We start from the raw sequence: 22,205 nt of genomic DNA on the forward strand, positions 1-22,205 counted from the left end.
CATAGGAAAGTCCATGTGAGGACATAAGGAGAAGGCAGGCATTGGCAAGCCAAGGAGAGAAGTTTTGGAAGAAACCAAACCTGCCAACAACATAATCTTAGACCTCTAGCCTCCATAACTGTGAGAAAATGAACTTCTACTGTTTAAGCCATCCCATCTATGGTATTTTGTTACGGTAGACCTAGCAAACTAATGTAATATTGTTGAGTGAAATTAAGAAATACACAAATAAATGAAAGGATAGACTATGTTCATGGATTAGAAGACCCCATATTGGTAAGATGTCAGTTCTCTCCAAATTATTACAACAGATTCATCACAATTATAATAAAAAGTCTATTAGTTTGTGTATTGGTGTATGTGTATATGGAAATTCACAAGCCAATAATAAAATTTATATGGCAATGCAAAGGGCCAGGAAGTCAAAATAATCTTGATGGAGATCAAAACTGAAGGACTTAAATGCTACATAGCAAGACTTATTACAAAGACACAGTAATTAAAACATCGTGGTATTGGCACCAAGGTAGAAAATGATTGGTGTCAAGAAACAGATCCACCATCATACTGTCATTTGGATTACACTAGGTCAACCAGATGTACATATAGAAAACAATGAACTTTGACTCCAGCCTCATACCCTATATCAAAATCAATTGCAGGAGGATGACTTCAATGGGAAAGGTAAAACAATAAAGCCTCTAAAAGAAAAGAGAAGAGTGTGTTCATAAATTTGGAGTGATAAGATAATTTTTTATGAAGATTTTATTTATTTGAGAGAAAGAGTATGTGTACATGAGCAGGAGGGTAGGGGGAGGAGCAGAGGGAGAAGCAGGCTTCCCGCTGAGCAGGATGCCTGACACAGGGCTTGATCCCAGGACCCCAAGATCACGCGCGATCTGAGCCGAAGGCAGATGCTTCACTGACTGAGCCATCCAGGGGCCCCTGGAATGATAAAATATTTCTTAAGTGGTATTTAAATGCATGAACCATAAAATAAAAGATTGATAAAGTAGGCTTGATTAAAATGGAAAACTTTTGCTCATCATAAGACATCCTGACAAAAAGTTTCATTTAGTCATTAGGAATACTTATCGAGCACTTACCAGGTATCAGACTCACTCTGTGGATAGCGTGGGAAGCAAAGAGACTCCATGTCTACCCTCCAGACGCTCACCATCTAGAGCAGGAGTTTGCAGAATTTCTCTATGAAAAGGCAAACAGTAAATACTTTAGGGCCTATGGTTCACAGACTATCTCTTTGGTGAGTAATTCTTCCTCTCTTTTTTGTCCTTCTCCCCCTTCTTTTGCAACTCATGAAAACATGTAAAACTGTTCCTCGCAGCTCTACAAAAACAGGTCACAGGCCTGGTTTGGCCTGCAGGTGATAATTTGACAATCCCCAGTCCAGAGAGAAAGGAAGAATGACAACAGGCAGAAAAACAGATGGGCAAATAACTTCACATATGTGTGTGTGACCGATGTAAGGAAGTGTTCCAAGGGCAACAACAGGGTGTTCTGATAAAGAAAAAAAGGGACAGTAAGGAAGACATGAGTTAGACCATTAGCGCTCCTCCATACCTGGGTACCTCTCAACATTTCTCAGCCTCCTCTGCGGTTGACCTCACAACTGAGCTCTACTCAACAGACTATGGGCAGAAGGGATATTCATCACTTACATGTTTATTAAATGTCCTGGTGATCATCCTTTCTCTCCCTGTTCCATGGGGCTGGGAGATGTCTCTGAGATGGCTGACAAGTACACTTGTACTGTGTTAGGCTATTGACATTTTAGGGTTTGTTACTACAGCATAGTCTAACCTAATCTGACCAATACAGGAGCCTTCATGGAAGCTAAAATATAAGAAGGGGCAAAGCAATAGCTCCTGTTTTCTTTGGTTTTCCTATTGAATTTCATTTTATGTTTTTAAAAGGTTGGCCTTGATCCCACTAAACTGATTTCTTAACTTATCAGTGGCTTGCAATCTACAATCACAGAAACATGTATCATATGTATATATGTGATAATACATACATTTCTAATTTTCTTCCAATTCTAGGACTCTACGTATTTTAGCATGGAGTCCAAAATAACTCGATCCATGTAATTATCAAAAGTCTTTATTGTTAGTTATATGCACAGAAACCAGAATTTGAGAAAACAAAAACAAAAACAAAAAAACCCTTGTGCACAAAGAGAAAACACCGGGTGGTCTCATAGCAAAAGCCTTTCACAAGGTCCATGAATCAAATGAGCTCTATCCTCTGTCTCTCTCCAGCCACCCAAATGGTTTACATCTTCACAAGAAGCAGGAAAGCATGGTATTCTGCAAGGCAGTCCCCTGAGGCAGGCTGCTGGGGTTCCAATCCTAGACTCGCTATTCCCAGATTCGTGCCTTTTATTTATTTATTTTTAAGATTTTATTTATTTATTTGACAGAGATCACAGGCAGAGAGGAAGGCAGGATAGGGGGAAGCAGGCTCCCTACTGAGCAGAGAGCCGAATGCGGAGCTCGATCCCTGGACCCTGAGATCATGACCTGAGCCGAAGCCAGAGGCTTAACACACTGAGCCACCCAGGTGCCCCCAGATCTATGCCTTTGAGGAAGCCACTTAACCTCCCTGGGCCTCACTCTCTACATTTGTAAAACGAACATAAAGCAAATTTAAATGAGAAACTCAGGTGGAGTTTCTAGCACACCCCCTTGTACTAATCCTTGTATGAGGCCACCTTCCAGACAAGCACCTTGTCCTGGCCTTGGGAATGTTGGTGGCCCCTTTCCTTATGGATTCTGTCCTATAAGACGGTACAGGACTCAGCTCAGAGGGAAAATGGACACAAAGCTTACTTTATCCAAACTTGTGTGCCAGAGCCTAGAACAGTACCTGGTGCAAATCGGTGCTCAAGGGTTAGTTGTTGAATGAACCAATGAATCAATGGGCTTACTCACAATTCAATCAATTGTACTCACAAAACACCAGCTTAAAAAATTCCCTAAGTACAGAGTCAAGATTTGCCAATGCTGCCATCAGACGCAGGCCAGGATTCAAGCGGGCCTTTGCCATTGCCACAGGCCTGGGACTGCCAGACCAGATCTGAAACAGGAAATGAAGAAACCCGCCACAGCAGGAATCCTTTAGAAAGTCAAATCTGTGGCCCTGTGTCTTAGTGGTTCCCAACCCTGGCTTCTGGCACCTGCCTTGAGCTAGCATTCACAAGAGATTTTTCGGGGCTTCCTTTGTTTCTTTCCAAAGGGCTTTAATTAAAAACATATTTTCATACCACATAAAGCACTCCAGCTAGAGCTGTGGCTCCTCAAAAGGCAGAAGCCATTTTCACGGAGTCGTCAAGTCTCAGGTGAGTTGGATGAGCGTGGGTGAGTCACAGCGCCCCGGGGTCCCTCAACTCTGTGACAAAGATATGTCTTCCACATCTAGGTGTCTCATTCTCTAGCCTGGGTTTGAAGGGCTGGACTAGCAGAATCCTGAAGAGAAATAAAGAAAAGAAATAGCTATGACTGGCCTTCTACTTTTACAGTAACACTAAGCACTCTGACTTACCACTCCAGGCACTCTGCATCTCAGCCTCGTAAGCATCTGTGGAGATGAGTGTTGTCGCCGCTCTCTCACTGAAGAAACAGAGACCCAGAGAGCTGGAGAGATTAATTGCTGAAGGATGCACACTATGGGAGTCAGATGGTGGCGTCTCCAAGATCAGATTTTCTCCACTGCTCCTTGGTCTGTCCTCTTTTTAAATCCTAGATTCGGATGAAAGGCATCCCAGACCCTCCATGCGCTCACATCATCAGCATAAAAAGTGAGCCTTCTATCATCTGAAATGGAAAACCACTTTCTACACGGTTCTGTCCAAAACCACCAGCACCAGCAGTATAACTGCTCATTCTCAAGGGTTCCATGCTAAGACTCTGCAGTCTCCCGGAGTTAGCAATGCCTCTGAACTGGCCTGAATGGGACCCCCACCCCCCCAAATATATGTCCATGCCTGAATCCTAGAACCTGGGTTGTTTTCTACGGCAAAAGATGTGATTAAGCTAAGAATCTAGCAAGAAGTGGCTCATCCGGGATTATCCACGTGGGCCCGAAATACATCACAGGTATCCTTCTACAGAAAGAGACAGGAGGTTTCCAGACACACAGGAGGCAGTGATGTGAAGACGGAGGCAGAGAGCTGAGTGACAGGGCTACAAGCCCAGGAAGATGCAGGATGGTAGCAGCCACAGGAAGCTAAGAGCCCAGAACCTCTGACGGAAGCATGCCCCACTGACACCTGGATTCCAGACCTCCAGCCTCCAGAGTTGTGAGAGCTACTGTTTGAAGCCCCCAATCTGTTACAGCAGCCACAGGAAGCCACACATGCTCCTAACAGACGGCCTGGTTGGGCCAGGTCCCATCAGAAGTCAGGGGTGATGTGGCTCAGAGACTGAGAGTTCTGAGCGCCTAGATGTGGTCTCGGGGTCTCCTAGTAACAACAAATGCACAGATGGATGAAATTAGAAGATGCTCAGATTGAAAAGAAACTCTTGAGGTCAGAAGAAACCAAACAGTTAAGAGAGAGAATGTTGAAGGACGGGGACTTGGACTGGTCATCTGGGAGACCGGAAGCTAAAATGCCCAGAAAGATAGGCTTGGGGGAAGGGAAGTCCCATGCCAGTCCCATGTCAGGGTGGGAAGAGCCCCAGAGTACTGTTCCAAAAGTGGTGAGGCAGTAAACACTGGCTAGGTGACCCATATTTTGAATTTTTAAAAAGTGATCTTCACTCAGGTTGGCTGATGACAGAGGGACCGTCCACATTCCCACGCAGTTTTTGGGGGGTTTGGGGGGCTTTGCAACAAGCCCGCTGAGCTACCTTCCAGCATGGCTGGAAGCATTAGGAAAGACGGACACCTTGGAAGCTCAAGAACACAAAGTTTGGAAGCACTCTGGAAAGTCGCCATTCCTTTGGTTCTCAAAACACACAGAGCGAGTTGGCTAATGTCACGTATTCCTTCCTTCAACAAATATGTTCAAGTACCCCCTATGTGCCAGCACTGAACCCGATCCTTAGTAGAGAGCAAGGAACATAAAGTCCACAGTTCTGACCTCTTGGAGTGTTCTCTACGGCAGCGGTGCTCCACGGGGCATGATTTTGCTCCCCCCACCCCCCAACAGGGGGTATATGGCCGTGTCTGAAGACATTCCCGGATGCCATACAGTCCTGGGGGCGCCGCAGCATCTCGTGGGAGGGTGGCCAGGGATGCTAACATCTGACGGTGTGTAGGACAGCCCCCCCCACACCAAAAGATGTCAATGGTGCTAAGTGGCACTCTTAGTAGCCTAACTAGGCCACATCCACTGACATGACATGACGGTGGATGAGGGAAGCAAGGGAGGGAAAAACAGGAAAGTAGAAGAGCACCATAGGAGAGAGAGAGAGAGACATCACCCACTATTGTCTGTGCTCAGACCTGAAAGATGATGGGGAGTTAACCAGGCAGGAAGTGGGGCTGCAGAACAGAACCTTCCAGAAGAGGGACAAGTGTGTGGGTGAGTGTACAGAGCAAACAAGGACACCTTCAGGACCGTCCCATCACTTTGGGAGAAGGACCATCTTAATGATACAAAGAGGCATAATCTGAATTTAATCCTACCCTATTAGCTGTGCAGCCTTGGGCAAGAAACAGACTTAGAGTTTCTAAACCCAGTTTTAGAAAATAAAGTGGGCTGGGGGAGGTGGGGGTGGGGGAAACCACCACCTCAGGTGGGACTATCAGCATTAAAGGAGAAAAGGCACAAAACGCCTTGGTAGCCTCCACCAAGAACGGATACTGTTCTGATTTGTGTTTTCAAAGGTCACTCTGTGCCCAGTGTGCAAAATAAAATGGGGAAGGACAACCAGAATCAATCCTCTCTGGGAATACAAAAGCAAACAAAAACAGAATACTGAGATTTTACAGAACAGAAACTAGCTTGAGCAAAGCAGAGCTTCCAAGGGACTTTAAAGTCCTTGATGACAACCCTGTGTAGCCGTAACAGCAACACGAGCGCTTCCAGGAACATGGAAATCAGGTTCTTTGAAGGTACAGTTGTCCTAGAGAAGCAGAACATACACAGGTTCTCCCTGGCTATCCGAACGTAGAGCGTGCTTAGGGAAACTTTTGTAGGCAGAAATCCAGGCGTATAGAAGCAATTGCCCTAAATTTATATGGGACATTTTTGAGAATTTCCAGACCCCAAAATAGCCTCCCTTAGCTTTATCTGATACCTTAGGATATCAGACATCTTGCTTCTGGATGCACAAAACACAGTGAGGTAAGCACAGACGTTCAGGGACACAGTTCAGAGCTCTGGCATCTAGACACTGAGTGAGGCTCCTGAGGTCAGAGCCACTGGTCCAGGGCACGTGGCCTCAGTACCCACTCTCTGCTATCTTTGCTTTTCACCTTTTTTTCTGGTAAAAGCGAAAATCCTCTTTGGATTTCTTTCAGTTCTCAAAAATGGGGGGCTAATGGTCTTTCACCAAAGCTAAGGGACATAGCGCGAACCTTCGAATAGCAGGGGCATTCTTCTGAGCCCAGCCTTCCTAATCAGCCTGAGAAATGATCGCCGTGGAAATTTCAGGAAGATCTTCACTGTGGCCCCTGGTGGGTGGTGATGATGAGGAACTTTCGCCCTCACCAGCGAAAGGCCGCAGAGCTTCAGTCCCACCCCCAGCAAGATTTCTCCATCCAAGCCGCTAAGTGATTTGCCTTGATCCGCTTTTCTACAAACCTTCTTTCTCAACATCTGTTCACTGTCAGAGAAAAGTTTCAGTTCGACACCCTGGCACCTCTCCCTGCATGCAACTCTTAGAGGAAGAAGTCAGACTCCTTCCACATCAGTGGTCCTTCAGCGGGAACGACAAAGGGTCTTAAATCCATTTCTGGAGAACTAAGTGCCAGTGACCAGAACTCAATCGCTTCTGAAGCTGGATCCCGTAAGGATGACAGCTTAGGTCTCCCAGATGACTGACTTCTAGTCAGAAGCGGGACATGGACTATCACTGTGCTCTGCTTTCAGAAATGAACTAGGCCGGAAGATAAAAATCTTTAAAAATAAATAAATAAAATAGAAATGAACTAAGTTGGTACACAGGTATAAATTTTGGCATGGCAAATGAGAGAAAAAAAAACAACAGACCGACCCCTGAAAAGAGGGCAAGAACACTTTCTGATGTCCACATCCTAACCCACCACCCACTCCAGCCCCACGGTTTGGCCTCAAGTTTCAGCTCAGGGAAGATGGTCCTCTGGCGAGAAGGCAGGGGAAGCTTCCCCCAGGGTAGAAAACCCAAATCACAGAAACAATTGACCAGCCTTGATCTGCACATACTAAGTTGCTTTTATTAATCCAGAACGGCATGCTACAGATACTGTACAGCATGAACATTTATTCATTACAAAAATGGCTTCCAAACCATTAAAAATGAAATTGGAGTAAGAGCATAAAACGGAACAGTAACATCACAACTGTTAGGAAACATTCAAAGTATTCACAAAAAATGTTATAGTTAGCATTTTAATAAACCAGAGAAAAATTGGAGACAGTTTTACAATCGCTTCATGTCAACTACAATGGCACTGAATGAACGGGTTTCAGCTTTATACAGCATTTTGCAACATCAACATGCCTAGGTTTTTTTTTTTATTTGTAAAGTTTGCCACCTACTTGTATGTCATACGTGTACATAAAAGCGGCAGCTGGTTTTTCCTTTAAGAGTAATCTAATATACAGAATTTTGGCCCCTAAGGGTTTATACCTCTTCATTTAAAATGCTTTCTGGACAATCTGCTACCAAACACATCTTGTTATAAGTGACATTAAAACTACATACAAATCTACCTATGTAACATCACAGCAAAACATGATGAACAAAAATTACAGCATCAAAAAGAGGGAGAAAGCTAAAGTCACTGAGAATTTTGGCACATAAAGTTCTGCACACAGTCAGGCCGTGTCCTAAGGGTACAGAGCTGCCGACTATGGTTCAAAGGAGAAACAGGGTTGGCTCCCACGGCTGCTCACACAGCATCTCGCTAAAATTCCCTTGCTAATTTTCAAGTCTTGTTTTACATAATGGCTTTTAAAGCAACTTTCGTTAATGCTACTGATCCTTTAATGCAACTAGTAATGTCCATTTGGCGGCATCTGGGTTTCATACAGCCAAAAAAAAAAAAAAAAAGTCAAAAAGAGAAACAAAAAAATATATATACACATTTTATATATAAACTTAAAAACCTTGTACAAATGAGTTGTTATATATAAGATGCTTATGCTAAGGGGAAAAAAAACTTTATACAGTTTCAAGAAAAAGTAAAACATATCTTAAAAGGGACAACGTACAGGTTCAACAAGCAATCTCTAAAGCAATAAATACTACTGGTCCAACAGCGTTGTGATTCCATTAATTGCTGAGTAGCATCCCCCTCCCCCCAAAAGAACAACACCATGGAACAAGGTATATTAACACATTTAACCCTTTGTTTCTGTACATTTAAACAATAACAAGTAACATCACAATTAAAGTTGTTTCACACAGAGAAAAAAAAAAGGAATATGGCACTGCATTCGTCGTGCCCTTATGGTTTAAAAACCAGATGTAAAATGATTGGTTCGCAAGCTCGTATTTAATACAAATAATACAGAACCAACTCCTTCTGGAGGGCTGCTTCAAAATTGCTTCTTTTTTTTTTCCTTTTTGTTTTTTAATCAGTCTTTTAAAACTAAGCTATCCGAACTACATAACAGTTATGTATATATATATATTTTTTAAACGCTACAAAGACTTTAAACAGCTGTTGATAAAAATTTTGGTAGAATCATGAGGTTCTTCTCTCATCTACATATTTAAAAGGAGAAATTGAAATAAGAATGGGTCAAATATTGACCAATGAACTCCATAAACATCAACTAATGTAGCCACGTGGCACAAAATTAAGAGTACAAAACAAAACCTTTCCGAGGGGTGAGGGGGTGGGGGGGTGCAGGAGGCTGGGGGGTGGGGGTGGGGCGGGGGGACAAAGAAAAGCAAAAACCGCAACACGACGCAAACCGACCAGGGCGGGGCTAACGAAGCTAAAGCTATTCTAACGACTTGGTCACGAGGGACAGCGGCTGGGGCTGGGTCCCGGCCAGAGAGTTGTGGGAATGTAAGGAAGATGTTGACGGCTGTGCAAGAGAGGAGGACAGGATGGGCGGCTGCAGGGCGGCGGGAGGCAGGTCCAGGGCCCCGTTGGGACAGAGGGCGGGGGCCTTGCCGTGGGCGGCCTCGGCAAGCAGGAGGGCAGGCGGCGGAGGCATCATGGACAGGTGGGCCAGGGGATCGGGCTTCAGGGACAGCGAGAGAGGCTGGGTCTGCTCAGTCTGTGACTTGGCGTCTTGGGGAGGGGAGCCTAGCAGGTTGGGGGAGGGAGGAGGCGAGTCTAGTAAGCTTCCATCTGAAGAGGGTGGACTGAGGCAGCTGCCTTCACCTTGTATGTAGCGAACGCACTTTTTTTTTCTCCTAGAAACAGGGGGAGAGAGTTATCTGTGAATAAAGGGCAAAGATGCCAAGGGAGAGAGTTATCTAATGCTCAGAGCCAAGTCGAAGTCACCTCTGCCCCCAGAACCGGCATGGCCCATGGCCAGGGTGCCGGGCTCACTTGGCTGTCGCCCCCGTCTCAGCCTGCTCTGGGGACCCACGCTGCAGGAGCTGTAGGAGCCGAGGACCAGGCCCCCCACCTACCTGCTCCCCCTGCCCCACTACACCCCGGCGCCCCCACCCCGGCCCAGATACCAGTGAGCCGACTGGAGGAGGCAGCACCTGTTTGCCAGGAAGCGGCTGCATCCATGCCGACATCGACTGAGAAGAGTGTTCTCGCTCTTTCGGCTTTGACACTCCCTGGCTAGCCCATCACATGTCCCCTCTGTCCCCGCCGCCACTCCCAGTGGCCTGTGTGTGTGTGTGTGTGTGTGTGTGAAAAGAGAAAGACAGCTCCTTCCCCAGGCGCCTCCTATCCCACCATATGAAACTCTCAGAAGGCTGACTGTTGAGCCCACAGAGCTGAAGGCAGTGCCAGCAAGAGGCTTAGAGGTCTTCAGACCACCGCCACCACCACCACCGTCTGCCACCACCACCAACCGCCACCACCACCACCGACCACCACCACCACCACCACCACCAATGCCACCACCACTGCCACCACCAGGCTGCCGGCGCCCAGAAAGCTTACGGGCTTTGTCTGTTAAGAACCACACCAAATCAAGAGAGGTGAGAATCAGGAGAGAGTCAGGGGTGGGGGGTGGGGGAAGGGGGGAACAAAAGTAAAACAAAAGAAATTAAAAACCAAAACAAAAATAAAAAATAAAACGAAAACAAAACCGAAAAGAAAAAAAAAACCACCAAAAACAGGTAGAAGAGGATAAACGAAGGCGGGAGGGGGGAGAATAAGAAAAACAGAAAATGATCCAAAGGAACAAGAATAACTGGTTGTATGGCCTGCAGGTTGTGGATTAAATTATGATTCAAACTTCATTTTTTTGCGGGGGTTTTTGTTTTGTTTTTTAAAGATTTGGGGTCTTCCCCTCCCCCACCCCAGAGTGACAAGGCTGGAAGGAGAGACAGTGAGCATGGGATGGAGGGCGCCTTGTCCTGGTCACTGTGCCGAGGCCAGTGAATGGAGGGCGCAGGGTGTCACAAGGAAGTGACGACGAAGAAGAAGTGCAGGGGCGGGGGGGGGGGGGACACCACAGCATGGACCTGGTGGGGTTGGGTCATCGTGGATTCGTGTTTAAGCCGGAAAGACTAAGTTTGCCCTGCACCAAACCCCAAGTCTCCCCTCCACACTTCCCGTTTACATAAGAAATAGGAATGAGACTTTCAGAGACTTTCTTGCTTATCATCAGAGGTTGGGGAAATCGATTCAAGAAATTGAGCATATGACCTCAAAGCTTCTCCTACTATGAATCCCAGTCCGGTGGGGATGATATTTGGTAGGAAAGGGGATCCTGGGACTCAACCCCCCTCATGCAATAAAAATAATGCAGATCCAGGGAATGTGCTGTCCTAAGGAGCCCTTGAATCCAGTTAAAACCATGACTGATAACACTCTGTCTAAAAACAAGTGTGTAAGCGCCGGCTGGCTTCCCATCCCTAGAAAGCAGGAAGATGCTGCCTGGTGTCAGATGTCATTGGGCTTTGAAAGGAAGGGCGTGTGAGGAGTTCCTCCTTGGGTCTGTGCCCCAGAGGTCTCTGCGCATGCCCCTCGGTGCGTGCGGTGTGGACTCAGCAAGATGGCAGGAGGGAGGGGTGGGAACATGCTTGGCCTTCCCGGCCTCCCAGAGGAGGAGACCCACGGGGTGGAGGCCTCAGGGTCTACCTGATCCCCCTCTGGGTGGAAAGGAACTCTAGGGGTGCAAGGGCAGCCCCCCTCACTTTCATTTTGGAAAGGTTCCTTTTCTCCTCTGGGATAGCTTGAAACAGACTGAGGGTTCTGCTGCCATCCCAGAAACCAACATACATAATGAAGCCTCTCAGAGTTTTAAACCACCTTGGCCTGCAGATCAAAACATGCTTAAAAAACGAAGATGTCCATGCGTTTTAAAAAATGGGAGAAGGGAGGGGTGGGGATGGGGGCAGGGCGTAAGCGAAAGTGAGAGCCACAAGGACAAAGGAGAGGGTGGGGGGGGGGGAGGGAGAAACAGGAAAACAGGGGAGTGACGTCAAGCAGCATTCCATGCTATATTAGGGCAGAGTAAAAAGATGGGAAAGCAACTTGGTGGGCTCAAAACAGAATCTTGTTAAAATGTCCTCAAATGTCAAATAAAATTAGAAACCCTGTGTAGCGAGCAAGGAGTCCTGATTGGCTAGGAACGCGCCTGCCGGTCCCCTCACCCACCCGCCCTCCTGATGACACAGAGGTTTCCACGTCGAGGGGATGAGTGGAAGCATTTTGAACACGGGACATGAAGATCATGAAGGACAGCGAGACACTCCTTCTAACAGGTGGCCAAGCGAAAGGCAGCTGGAACACACACACACACTTCTGACGGGCCAGAAAATGCCTCATTTTGTAACTGCTTTCCGTTTTTTTAAAGGAACATTTTGTCCTATTGATTTAGCATCAAGCCAGATCCTGGCAAAGAGGAAAAGTTGAGGGAAAAAGGGGCAAAACCCATCCGCTTACCCTCCCCCACCCAGGCTCCATCTCCAACCAAGGGGCGGCCTCTGAAAATTCCACTTCTAGCTCCCCATGGATTTATTCTGGAAGGATAACCAAGGGTTCTTCCTGATCCTGTTTGGGAGTGAGCTCAAATGCATCTGCTGATGCTTTCAGGGTCTGAGAAACACCCCACGCAGAATCAAAGTGGCCACCGAGAAAGTTCTAACAGTGTCACGGTGGGAAGAATGCTGAGGAGTGACAAGGGACTGCAGCCCGCCCCGCTGACTGCCGGCTCTTTGGAGCTGCGCTTTTGGAAAATCATGTTTATGAGGCAGCTACAAGGATTTTGGTCTTTGCTTTTGGTTTTTTTTTTTGTGGTAAAAATGTCGTGAAACCTCTGGCCCCTGAGGCAGACCCCACACCCTGGCTTGAAACGATGTTCAGGCTGTGTCTGAGAGGGATGTCCATCCCGGTCAATGTTAGGAACAGTCACTTTCAGAAAAAAAAAAGTCAAGTCTAACTTGAAGCAACTGTTTCTGTAACAAACAAAAAAGGGGGGGGGGTTCCTAAACCACCACCGCTCACCACCCCCTGATAAAATAGACAGCAATCTGGCAACACACCATATGCAAGTGGGCACAATGGTCTCAGCCACCCATTTCTAGAGATGGTGAGAAACCGGCTTGGGAGGGAGCCCTGCGATTAGAGAAACCCTTCAGCACGGCAGGGCACCTCAGACCAGGACTCTGCAGCCAATCATCTTCCTCCTCAGCGCCGAGAAGATTCTGCCACAAACTCACTGCCCAGACCTGTCCTCCCTGGGTCTGCCTTACTCTAATCCCTAACATTCTTCATCCACCTCTGCAGGAAACTCTACTCTGGGGCACAGAGAAGACCCCGGGATTGTGCAGGAAGGGTATTTGTCACCTCCATGAACACTGCCGTCTCACAGAACGAACAGCTGGAGGATCTCTCTCCAGGCCTGGAACCCTCACTCAGAGGGCCCAGAGGTTTGTCTGTGGAGTTCTCTCTCAGTAAAGACGCTCGGGCCCTCTCTCCCCTAAACGTCTGGAACTTGAGGCCAACTCGGCCCATCCCTCGTAAGGCACCGGGGGAGGGGAAGAGACACGGGAGACTCGTGGGCATGCACGTGATGGGATGGACATCTGATCTAACGTCTAAACACGGAACACATGGCAAAGGCATGAAGGAGAAGGACACGCGACAAGGAGGCACTACAAACAGGGAGGCGTGTTTGGGGGGTGTTGAGATACCTACCATCATAATATTCCAAATTCAAAGACTGCTTGTATCAGAACAAAGAAACAACAAATTTAACCAAAGGTGGTCATTAAAGGAAAGGAAATGAGACAGGAACGAGTTGGCATCCCTCCACCAAGAAGGAAGTACCCTACACCTTCCCTGAAATTACAGGTTGGATGGAAACCTGCAGGTGGAACGGGGGTGTTCAATTTGGACTCTTCTAGTTCATTCTGGAAGCAATGCTCTCAATCTCTCTCTCTCTCTCTCGCTCTCTCTCTAAACACATACGATACATGTGTGCATTTCCGCAGGCTAGCCACGCTACAATACGGGACTGCACAACGCACTGCCCGCACCCCTTCAGCTGGTGCGTGCCGTTCAATGCCACGCTTCGTTGCAGCACTGTAAAACAATGTCAGCTAACCAGGCTCCTCTGTCCAGAGACATGTGGGTTTTAAACATTAAAGAAAAATGAAACAGAACAGAACCAAAAAACGCCTGCCCCAGAGCCCTTCTCCAAGTGTCTTGACTCTCAAGTGCGCAGGGACGGCTCTTGCTGCCAAGTTTTTAGCTCCTTCAAACCTTTGGCACCGGTGGCTCTATCTAAGCTCAATACACGCCACGGACCAGGCCCGTCCAGGATGCTGGCTTGCAAAGCAAAAGGGTAAGTGCCCATTCCTGGCCGGGAGAGGGGATGGTCTCAGTCCTACCACCGGGGATCTGGGTATGTAACTTGTAAGAGCGAGGGGGAAAGAGAGAAAGAGAAAGTGGGGACAGGATACAGCATACAATTAGCAAGGAAATTTTGAAGGATGAGGATCATTAGTCATTGATGCCGGTAGGGAAGTAGATGGGAACGAGGTCAAAATATATCGACACACTGAGGTAGCAGAAGGACAGAGTGCTTTGATTTTCCCAAAGGCCTCACAGTGGTCATATACCTGCACGGTTTGCACCATAAAGTCTGTCGGTCAAGCCCGAACAGTGCCCGACACTTCTTTGGAGTATTTGCATCTGTTAGCATAAGGTAAACACAAAAAATACAACACAATGGTGGGTCATGCTCAGTTTGCTGTGAAATCTCAGCTACTGCTGACTCGTCTTCTCTAGGACCTCGGCTCTCTTTGACTGTCTTCCCTCACCAAGGACATGAAAGGAAAAGACTTCTATGAGGCAAAAGGAAAAAAATAAAAACAAAATGATAAAACACGCACCAAAAAAACAAAACAAAAACAAACAAACAAAAAAAACCCAAAAAACAAAAAAAACCAAAACCAAAAAAACAACAACCAGAAACCAAAAAACAACAAGGAAAAATAAATTAAAAAATAGAAGAGAGAAGGAGGGGAGAAGGTGACGTTGTTGTTTGCTTCTACCTAGGCCAGGATTACGATGGATGTCACTGAGCCCCATCCTGGGCGGTCATGAGGAAGGGGGTTAGCAGGCAACGTTCCCTGGGAGGGGGCGCGCTGGGGCTGGCTGTCGCTGACCCGAGGAGGCACAAATGATGCTGTTTTACAGTGGCATTTTGGCTAGCAGCAGCGGGGAGGACAAGCACATCCCTCACAGAGCAGTGTCCCGTGCCCTCATGTCTCCTAAGATCCACACACAGAGCTATAAAGCAACAGGCCAGAGAAGGGGGGAAGGACCGAAGAGACCAGCTGCAGACCAGCACAGCGAATCTGGGAAATCTATACACACCTGCAAGGGCCGCACCAGTTATTCTGTTGATCAAGGCCAAAGCGCGCTCGGCATTTCTTAGGAGCGCTCAGGTCTGAATGAGTTCAAGAGAGAAGCGAGCAGAGGAGGAGGACGTGGGAGAGAGAGAGGGAGAGAGGGGGGGGGGGGGGAGAGAAAGATACAAATAAGAAAAAAATAAAAATAAAAAAGGGAATAAATCAATGACCTGGTTACTAATTACAAAATAGCGACTTTCGATTTTTAACTTTCTTTAATTAAAAAGAAAAAAAAAGGTAAAAAAAAAATCACATTCTTATTCAACTGGTGAAATTAGCTGTTGCAAATAAAGCTGCAGTATCCCTTCTTTAAGGACTGTCTCTCCGATTCGTTTTGAGTGGATAAAGGGAAGTCAGATACTGAAAAAACTAAATTTTAAATAGTATTTTTCTTCTTTTGGTTCTGCTTTGCTGTTTCTTTCTTTCCTTTTTTTTTTTTTTTCCCCTAGCTCTCTCTCAATTGGTTTTTCTTAAAGAAGAAAATAAAGCGAAGGAGGGAATTAGGTTTGTAACATGCTTTTTCCTTCTCAGAGTACAACAGTTTAAACAAAGGAAAAAAAAACTACAAATAAAAATAACAAAATGAAACAAAACAGAAAGAAATAAAGAAAGAAAAGGGGATTGTGGTACTGGGATATTGCAGCTTTTGAAATGTTTTTCTTTCTTTTTCTTTTAAACCGATTTTCATGACTACTAACAGGAAAACAGATGAAGGTGAACAGGCAGTGTGAATGAGCCAGCTGGTCAGGGTTAGTCAGAAGCTCATAGCAGCTTTTAAGCAGGTACAGTCAGTAAAATCTAGTGGATTTGCAAATTAGGAGCAGAAAAGCAAAAGGAAGAAAAAAACTAAAAAAAAAAAGCAAAGGAGAAAATAATTCTACTGCGTGCGGATGCATGCTTGCGTGAGGAAACTTAGTGGGAGCAACGGAAAATGCCATTAGATTAAGGAGGTTTATTACTGAATTCCTTCCACTTTGGTTGGTTTTTGCTTGTTTTTTTGTTTTGTTTTGTTTTGTTTTTTTAACCAGTCTCTTTTAAAGAAATACTGCATATTCAATTTGCACAGTTAGTTCAACACTAAGTCACTGTCATCACTGCTTAAACAACTGTTATGGGGAAAATAAATAAATAAACAAAGTGAAAGTTAAAGTAAATTAAAAAACAAAACAAAAAACAAAAAACAAAAAACAAAAACAAAAGCAACTGAAAAAAAATCTACCGAAACATACGAAACCGTGTAGATGGTCATTTTAAAGGATGTTCAAATGTCATACGTGTTTAATGTTAATAAAACTATAATGGCAAGAAAAATTAAAAAAAACAGTTTATCGACTATTTAAATGACTCAAAATGACATTAGCACCTGTAATCGGAGGAAGTGAAAGGCAAGGATTTAGGAAACATTCGCTGTGTTCTGAAAAAAAAGAACAAATTATACAAAGCCTTCAAAATTTTTGTTGTCGTTTGTAAAAGCCTGGCCTTCTCCAAGGGGACCTTCTGGTATTGCCTATGCAGTATTTCTAATTTCTCCTAGAGAATGACAAACCTCCTTAATTTAAATTGGGTGCAATTTACCACTGTAAAGGCATGCATCAGAACATTCAGGAACAGCCCAGTTAATATCAAACACTCGCACACACCCCGCCTACTCCCCCGGCCCCTTCCTCATCCCTACAAGACATAGACAAAATAAGCAGACTGCATAAATCCCGCATAGGCATGCCTACCACCCCTCCTGTTCCAGGCTCTGTGGTTATTTAAAAACACATTCCACTAGAATTACAATGTGCTTTTCATGCAACAATGAATGTTACTAGCTTTAAAAGGACAGTCGTGAAGCAATTAATTAAAATGCATACACAAAAAGGCTGGCTAGGATGGGTTCCCCACAATGTCCTGGCCTTGAATTCCTCCTGCCTCCCCCAGAGAGGAATCTAAGGTTCGAGAGTGGTCCTCAGAGTTCCGCTCCTTCCTCCTTCCTCCAACTTACCATTGGTCTCTCCAGGCTGCTTGTCCCTTTTCCTCTTCTTCTTCTTCCCCTAGATGAATAGAGGAAACACGAGAAATTATTTCAGAAAACAGATGGGAGGAGGGCATCTGGGTCCCCTGGAAGGAGAAGGCAGGACGGGGAGCTCACCGCTGTCTCCGTCCACACCCATGGCTCCCAGAATGTCTCTGAGCCCCCCCGCCGCCGCCCCAATCCAAATGCCCTTTAGTCGTGCTCCAGCTGGAGGGACACACACTCAGCAAGGGGGAAGAGAAGGGGTCAGCGGGGGATGAAGGAAAGATCTCTTTTCCCACACACCTCTGTCCAAACTCAAACCCGACCCAGAGCATCTGATTCCATAAACGGAAGAAGAGAGCTGATGAAGGAAGATTTAGGGAGGTGTGGAGAGACAGGGTTGGGGGTGGACCAAGAGCCCAAAGACAAATGACTGTGGAGATGGCCACGTGGACTAAGAAAATCACCCCCCATCCCCCACCCTTGTTCCACACAAATCTTTTTAAGGACAAAAGGTCCTTCTACTCAATTAAAAACCAAAAGCTTTAACTGGGGCTATACTAGTAACAACAGCTAACGTTTACTGACCACATACTACGCACCAGGCCTGATTCTAAGTACGCTATCCCCACTGACTTGTTTATCCCTCACACAATCCCATACAACAGGGACTATCACCATTCTAATTCTACAGAGAAGAAAACTCAGTCAGAGAGGGTTTGTTAGCTGAGATCACACAGTTAGCAAATGCTGGGGCCAGGATGGGAACCCAGGAGGTCTTGGTTCCACAGACCTTACCTACTAGGCTGTGCTGCCTGCATATTTAACCCCTTGCTCTCTGTGGAAGGTTTTTAATTGATTACAGGGGATGGATCGCATAAGGTCATTGACATTCTCCAACCTGTACCTGTACTGTCTGCTCGTGACTGGGGATGTGGCATGGGAAGAGGGCTGAGCTCTTTAGAGCTGACTGCATCCCCACAGATATGAAACTAGTTCTCAGCTCGTCAGGGCTGGTCCCATCCTTCTGGGTCAGATGGTGGGTACATATGCAGTATCACAAATGAAAGGACTAGCCTACACGTCTGTTTCTGAACATCTAAATATTATCTCTGCCTAAAGTTCTCATGGTATGTGGACATGAACTCAGGAGGGAAAAACAAGAATGACAGGTGGTCAATTTGACAACCCCTAAGGCCCTGAAAAGATGAGAACCTCACGGTGGAGATGCCACGGTTTGAGCTCCATCCAAGGGCTCAAAGAAAGCCCCTTTTTTCTCTCAGAACTTGGGCCCATACCATTTGGGAAGTTTGTCTTGGCCTTGAGTTTGAAACTTTGAGAGACATATTCTACTCCTTGATAAACAATTTAAAGATTATTTGAGTGTGTGTGTGCCCACACGTGTGTGAGCAGGGGGAGGGGAAGAGGGAGACAGAATCTTCAGCAGGCTCACCCGACACAGGGCTCGATCTCACAGCCCTGAGATCATGCTCTGAGCTGAAACCAAGACTCAGAAGCTTAACTGACTGAGACACCCAAGCGCACCCTTGATAGACAATGTAAAAATAAAATAATAAAATAAAAGGAGTTCATGGGGCCCTCTCATGAGCCTCGGCAGCCTGTCTTCATGTTTGTGCCTTTCCTGGGGAGTAGCGAAGTGCTGCCTGGCCATCTAGGAAAAGGCAGGAAGGGCTAGTTTCAGTTTATTTAGGCGCCTGAGTGAACACTCAGTGGGGCCCCCCAAACCGTGGTGACTCTGGGCAGTGCTGGCATCCACACAGCCAGCGGGTTCTCAGTCACTTCCGCTTTAATACAGTGCCCGCCCATCTCCTATCTCCCTCCATATGTCCTGAAAGGCAGCTCAAAGTTCTAGGCCCCGTGGGAAGCTGTCGGTTTAGGACACATAGTTGAGGTGACGGAGGATAGGCTCGTTCAAACTAAGGGCTTCCAGAGGACAGGAACTGTGTCTTAATCAGAAAAGGAGCTTAATAAACACGATTTAGTGATGAGGGACACACGTCTCAAGGGGGGCAGCCATCCCTTTCTCTCCTTAGATGTAACAAAAGAAAAGGCCCAAATATGGTGGTAGGGGGTGGGGAATTCGAGATAAGCAATGGCTTAGGATTTGTGTCCTTTACGTAATCTGGAAGAGCTAGAAAAGCAACAATGTTCTAATACAGGGGCCAGACAGCACTATGGGACCAAACTCTTTTCTCTTGTGCCCCCAGAAGATGTCAAGTCCAACAACCCAAATGTGACTGTTCTATTTTACTAAGGCTTCCATTGTCCCTTGACTGGAAAAGCAGGAACATGAATGAGACATGAAGTTTGCTCAGAAAACTTTTCCTAGAAGAATCTTTTGGACTTTATAACAACCACAGTAATGTACAGGAATTCCTATGTCGAGTCAGCTAAGACAAAAACCCAAACCTGATAGGTTGCACCACAGTCAAACCCATAAGACCTTGAACTCTGACCCTTGGCTCCACAGACCGTTTTCTGGGGCACAAAAGGGAGGGAAGATGGGAAGGCAGAGTGCATGTGTGTGTTCACGCTCACGTGTACGGAGCCATGGTGGGAGTCCGACCACCATGTATGAGGGATAAAGCTCCTTCAGTCCTACATCTAGATCTACCTCTAAACTTTCTCTCCAGTCTTGTCAGAGGCTCCCCTAATTATACTGAGCTTCTTCTGAATGTGAAGCTGAGCTGAAGTCACTTTAAGTGTCTCATGGACCTTCTAAAACCTAGAAAGCACTTCACAGAAAGCCCGGGGCAATGCCTCTCTAACTGACTCCTGGGCAAGTCAGTGGCAGCATTCTTTTGAAGCTAACACGAAGTTGGCCTTTGTGTATCTTTGTGAAGATCTCCCCCTGCACAACTCCAGAGGGCACCATGCACACAGGCCATAATGTAAATGGCACTCCCTAGAGTTGTGCAGTGCACATCCTGCAAAACTGTACATGAAGGCCCTACCATGACCCCAAATGTCTGTTGGGGATACGATATCTATAGGGGAGCAGAATTCCTCTCTGTGGTACCATTCTAGATCACTCAGACTTAGGTCTGTAGCAGGTAGAAGGTGGAGGTAAACTCTAAGAGCTTCTGACCCGAAGCCAGGAGAAGAGTGTCCTGAAACGAGATGGCTATGCATGTGGAGGCCACAGAGCTGGCCTGCTGCTGGAAATCTCCACCTTGAGGTCAGGTGGGGGTGAGCGGCAAGCCTGTGGGAGAGCATTCACTTTCTCATCTTCTTCCTTTCCATTCCAGAAGAAAGGCTTCCCCATGTACACATGCTGAGGGCGAATGGAAAGGTCCCAAGCAGCTACGACCCGGTGCATGACCATCTGTGAGTGACAAGGGCCCTGACCACAGCCAACATTCCACTGAGAGATACCGGCACTAATTCCCATTTCAACTCCCAGGAGGAACAGAGCCTCGTGCGGCCAGCCTAGGCCACTGAGACCCAAAGGGCGGCGGCTGGGGGCAGTGATGAAGACGTGGGGGTGAAGCCCAATGATCTGTGTTCTCCGTACCCCTCTTCTCTTCACAGGGAAGAGCAGACTAGCAAGCACAGGTTGACAGGTATGGGAAACCGTGAGAACAAGCGCAAGACGGCATCTGCTCGGGACCCCCAGTTTCCCGCCCGTGTCTGTGGCTTCCTGATGGCAGATTAGTTTTGAGAGTCACAACTAAGTCCCCTAGTACTGTGTGGGCACACTTGCGACCAGCACTAACTGAACTGATCTCAACCCACGGACAGAGAGAGCGTGTTCACCACAGACGTCCATAGGAGAGCTAGGTCAGGAGCGTGCACGGGAGGAAGGCCCCGCCACGGCTCCACGCCACTGACCAGATATGGGAGGAGAAGCCCACCACTGAAGTCAAGGCAAGCTTTGCCTTCACCACCCTAGAGAGTGAATGGTTAAGAATCACTTTATAACACCAAATGCCTTGGAAGAAAAGCATCAGGTGAAACAAGAGACACGTCCTCCACCGGGAGGAGAGCCAGCCAGAAGGACGTTGGGCAAAATGCGGAACAAGAAATAACGGGGAGCGTAGAGCAAGGTCAGGCGAGGACAGCAATCCTGGGCGTCAAACTGCTGTGAGTAGTGACAGCAACAATCCCACCGTGTCTCCCAAAACCCTGGGGAGGAAATTAGGCAAAACCTGCAGTCAACACAGAGCCCTAGAAGACCCCTCACGTGGCTTGGACCCTTTCCCGACCCTTCAGGGGACCCGAGGCCTTTCCCGCACCCCACCAGAGGAAGACTACCGCCGGCTGCTCGCAGGGTCCTCCCACCGTGCCCCTCTCAGGAGGAACTAGATTTCCAACTTGTCCTGCACCACAGCGCAGGGCAATTGGTCCTTTTCTCCCTCGTAAGGGCCAAGGCCCTGCTGGAAGGCCTGGGAGGAATTAAACTCGCTCCACTGCTACCCAAGGCCTTCCCTGTCAGGCCCCATGAACCCTTGCTGAGAAGACTGAGGCACATCCCAGAGCCGGATCCTTACAAACACTTGGGCAATAAGGCGTGCACAGCCCCAAGTCCACCCCACAGTCCCGAGCTGGAACAACAGAACACGGCCCTCCTCCCTCCTCCTTGAAGAACTCTGGCCTGCTGATGGAGCCGTACTGGAAGCCAGGACGAAGACCCCCGCCCTTCCCCCAACCTCCCCCCAACCTCCCAGACTGGGGCTCAGACAGGAGGCTCCTGGTCCCAGGAGCGCGCAGAGTGTATGGTTCTAAGGCCTGATTTAAGGTGGCAGGTAGCACTCCCTTTAGGCAGAGGAATCCCCCCAACACGTCTCTACAGACTCCGGTGCTGAGAAAAAATGAACACCTACATAGTTGTCCCGCGCAGACCAGCCGGGGTACAGTTGCATGTGAAGCTGTCGCTCCTTCCGGGCCAGCTCGTAGTACTTTGCTTGCTCTTCTCTGGACAGTGCGTGCCACTGGAGGGGACACAGAGGCGGGGAGAGGCAGACAAAACATCACAAACTACCCTGTGGCTGGGGCTAACAGGCGGG

At 47.2% G+C, this 22,205-nt stretch overlaps 1 protein-coding gene and 2 long non-coding RNA genes across 50 annotated transcripts in view; 1 reads left to right on the top strand and 2 right to left on the bottom strand.

The window, feature by feature from the left end:
- Positions 1 to 749: 749 nt before the first annotated feature.
- LOC131830684 (uncharacterized) lies at positions 750 to 3,274 on the bottom strand. The gene is made up of 2 exons (XR_009353279.1): positions 1,107 to 3,274; positions 750 to 945 (listed from the first exon to the last, which is right to left on the bottom strand). It is a non-coding gene; the product is annotated as an uncharacterized LOC131830684 (long non-coding RNA).
- A 4,086-nt stretch (positions 3,275 to 7,360) lies between these two features.
- The window catches only part of TCF7L2 (transcription factor 7 like 2), a 196,680-nt gene continuing 181,835 nt past the window's right edge, over positions 7,361 to 22,205 (bottom strand). For 11 of the 48 annotated variants that reach the window (XM_059173162.1, XM_059173150.1, XM_059173151.1 and 8 more), the window contains 5 exons: positions 22,023 to 22,130; positions 17,167 to 17,215; positions 16,540 to 16,590; positions 14,382 to 14,454; positions 7,361 to 9,539 (listed from right to left, as the gene is read on the bottom strand). In XM_059173162.1, the coding sequence (XP_059029145.1) occupies positions 9,119 to 9,539; positions 14,382 to 14,454; positions 16,540 to 16,590; positions 17,167 to 17,215; positions 22,023 to 22,130 (702 nt within the window). In that variant the 3' untranslated portion in view covers positions 7,361 to 9,118. Of the gene's footprint in view, positions 9,540 to 13,454; positions 13,481 to 14,380; positions 14,455 to 15,137; positions 15,215 to 16,539; positions 16,591 to 17,162; positions 17,216 to 22,022; positions 22,131 to 22,205 lie in introns of those variants that run through there. The other 37 variants (XM_059173192.1, XM_059173191.1, XM_059173182.1 and 34 more) reach the window with 14 other exon arrangements.
- LOC131830683 (uncharacterized) lies at positions 9,264 to 22,028 on the top strand. Its single transcript, XR_009353278.1, has 3 exons — positions 9,264 to 9,346; positions 10,078 to 10,286; positions 20,448 to 22,028. It is a non-coding gene; the product is annotated as an uncharacterized LOC131830683 (long non-coding RNA).

The sequence above is a fragment of the Mustela lutreola genome, chromosome 4, assembly GCF_030435805.1.
Source record: "Mustela lutreola isolate mMusLut2 chromosome 4, mMusLut2.pri, whole genome shotgun sequence".
Taxonomy (NCBI): domain Eukaryota; kingdom Metazoa; phylum Chordata; class Mammalia; order Carnivora; family Mustelidae; genus Mustela; species Mustela lutreola.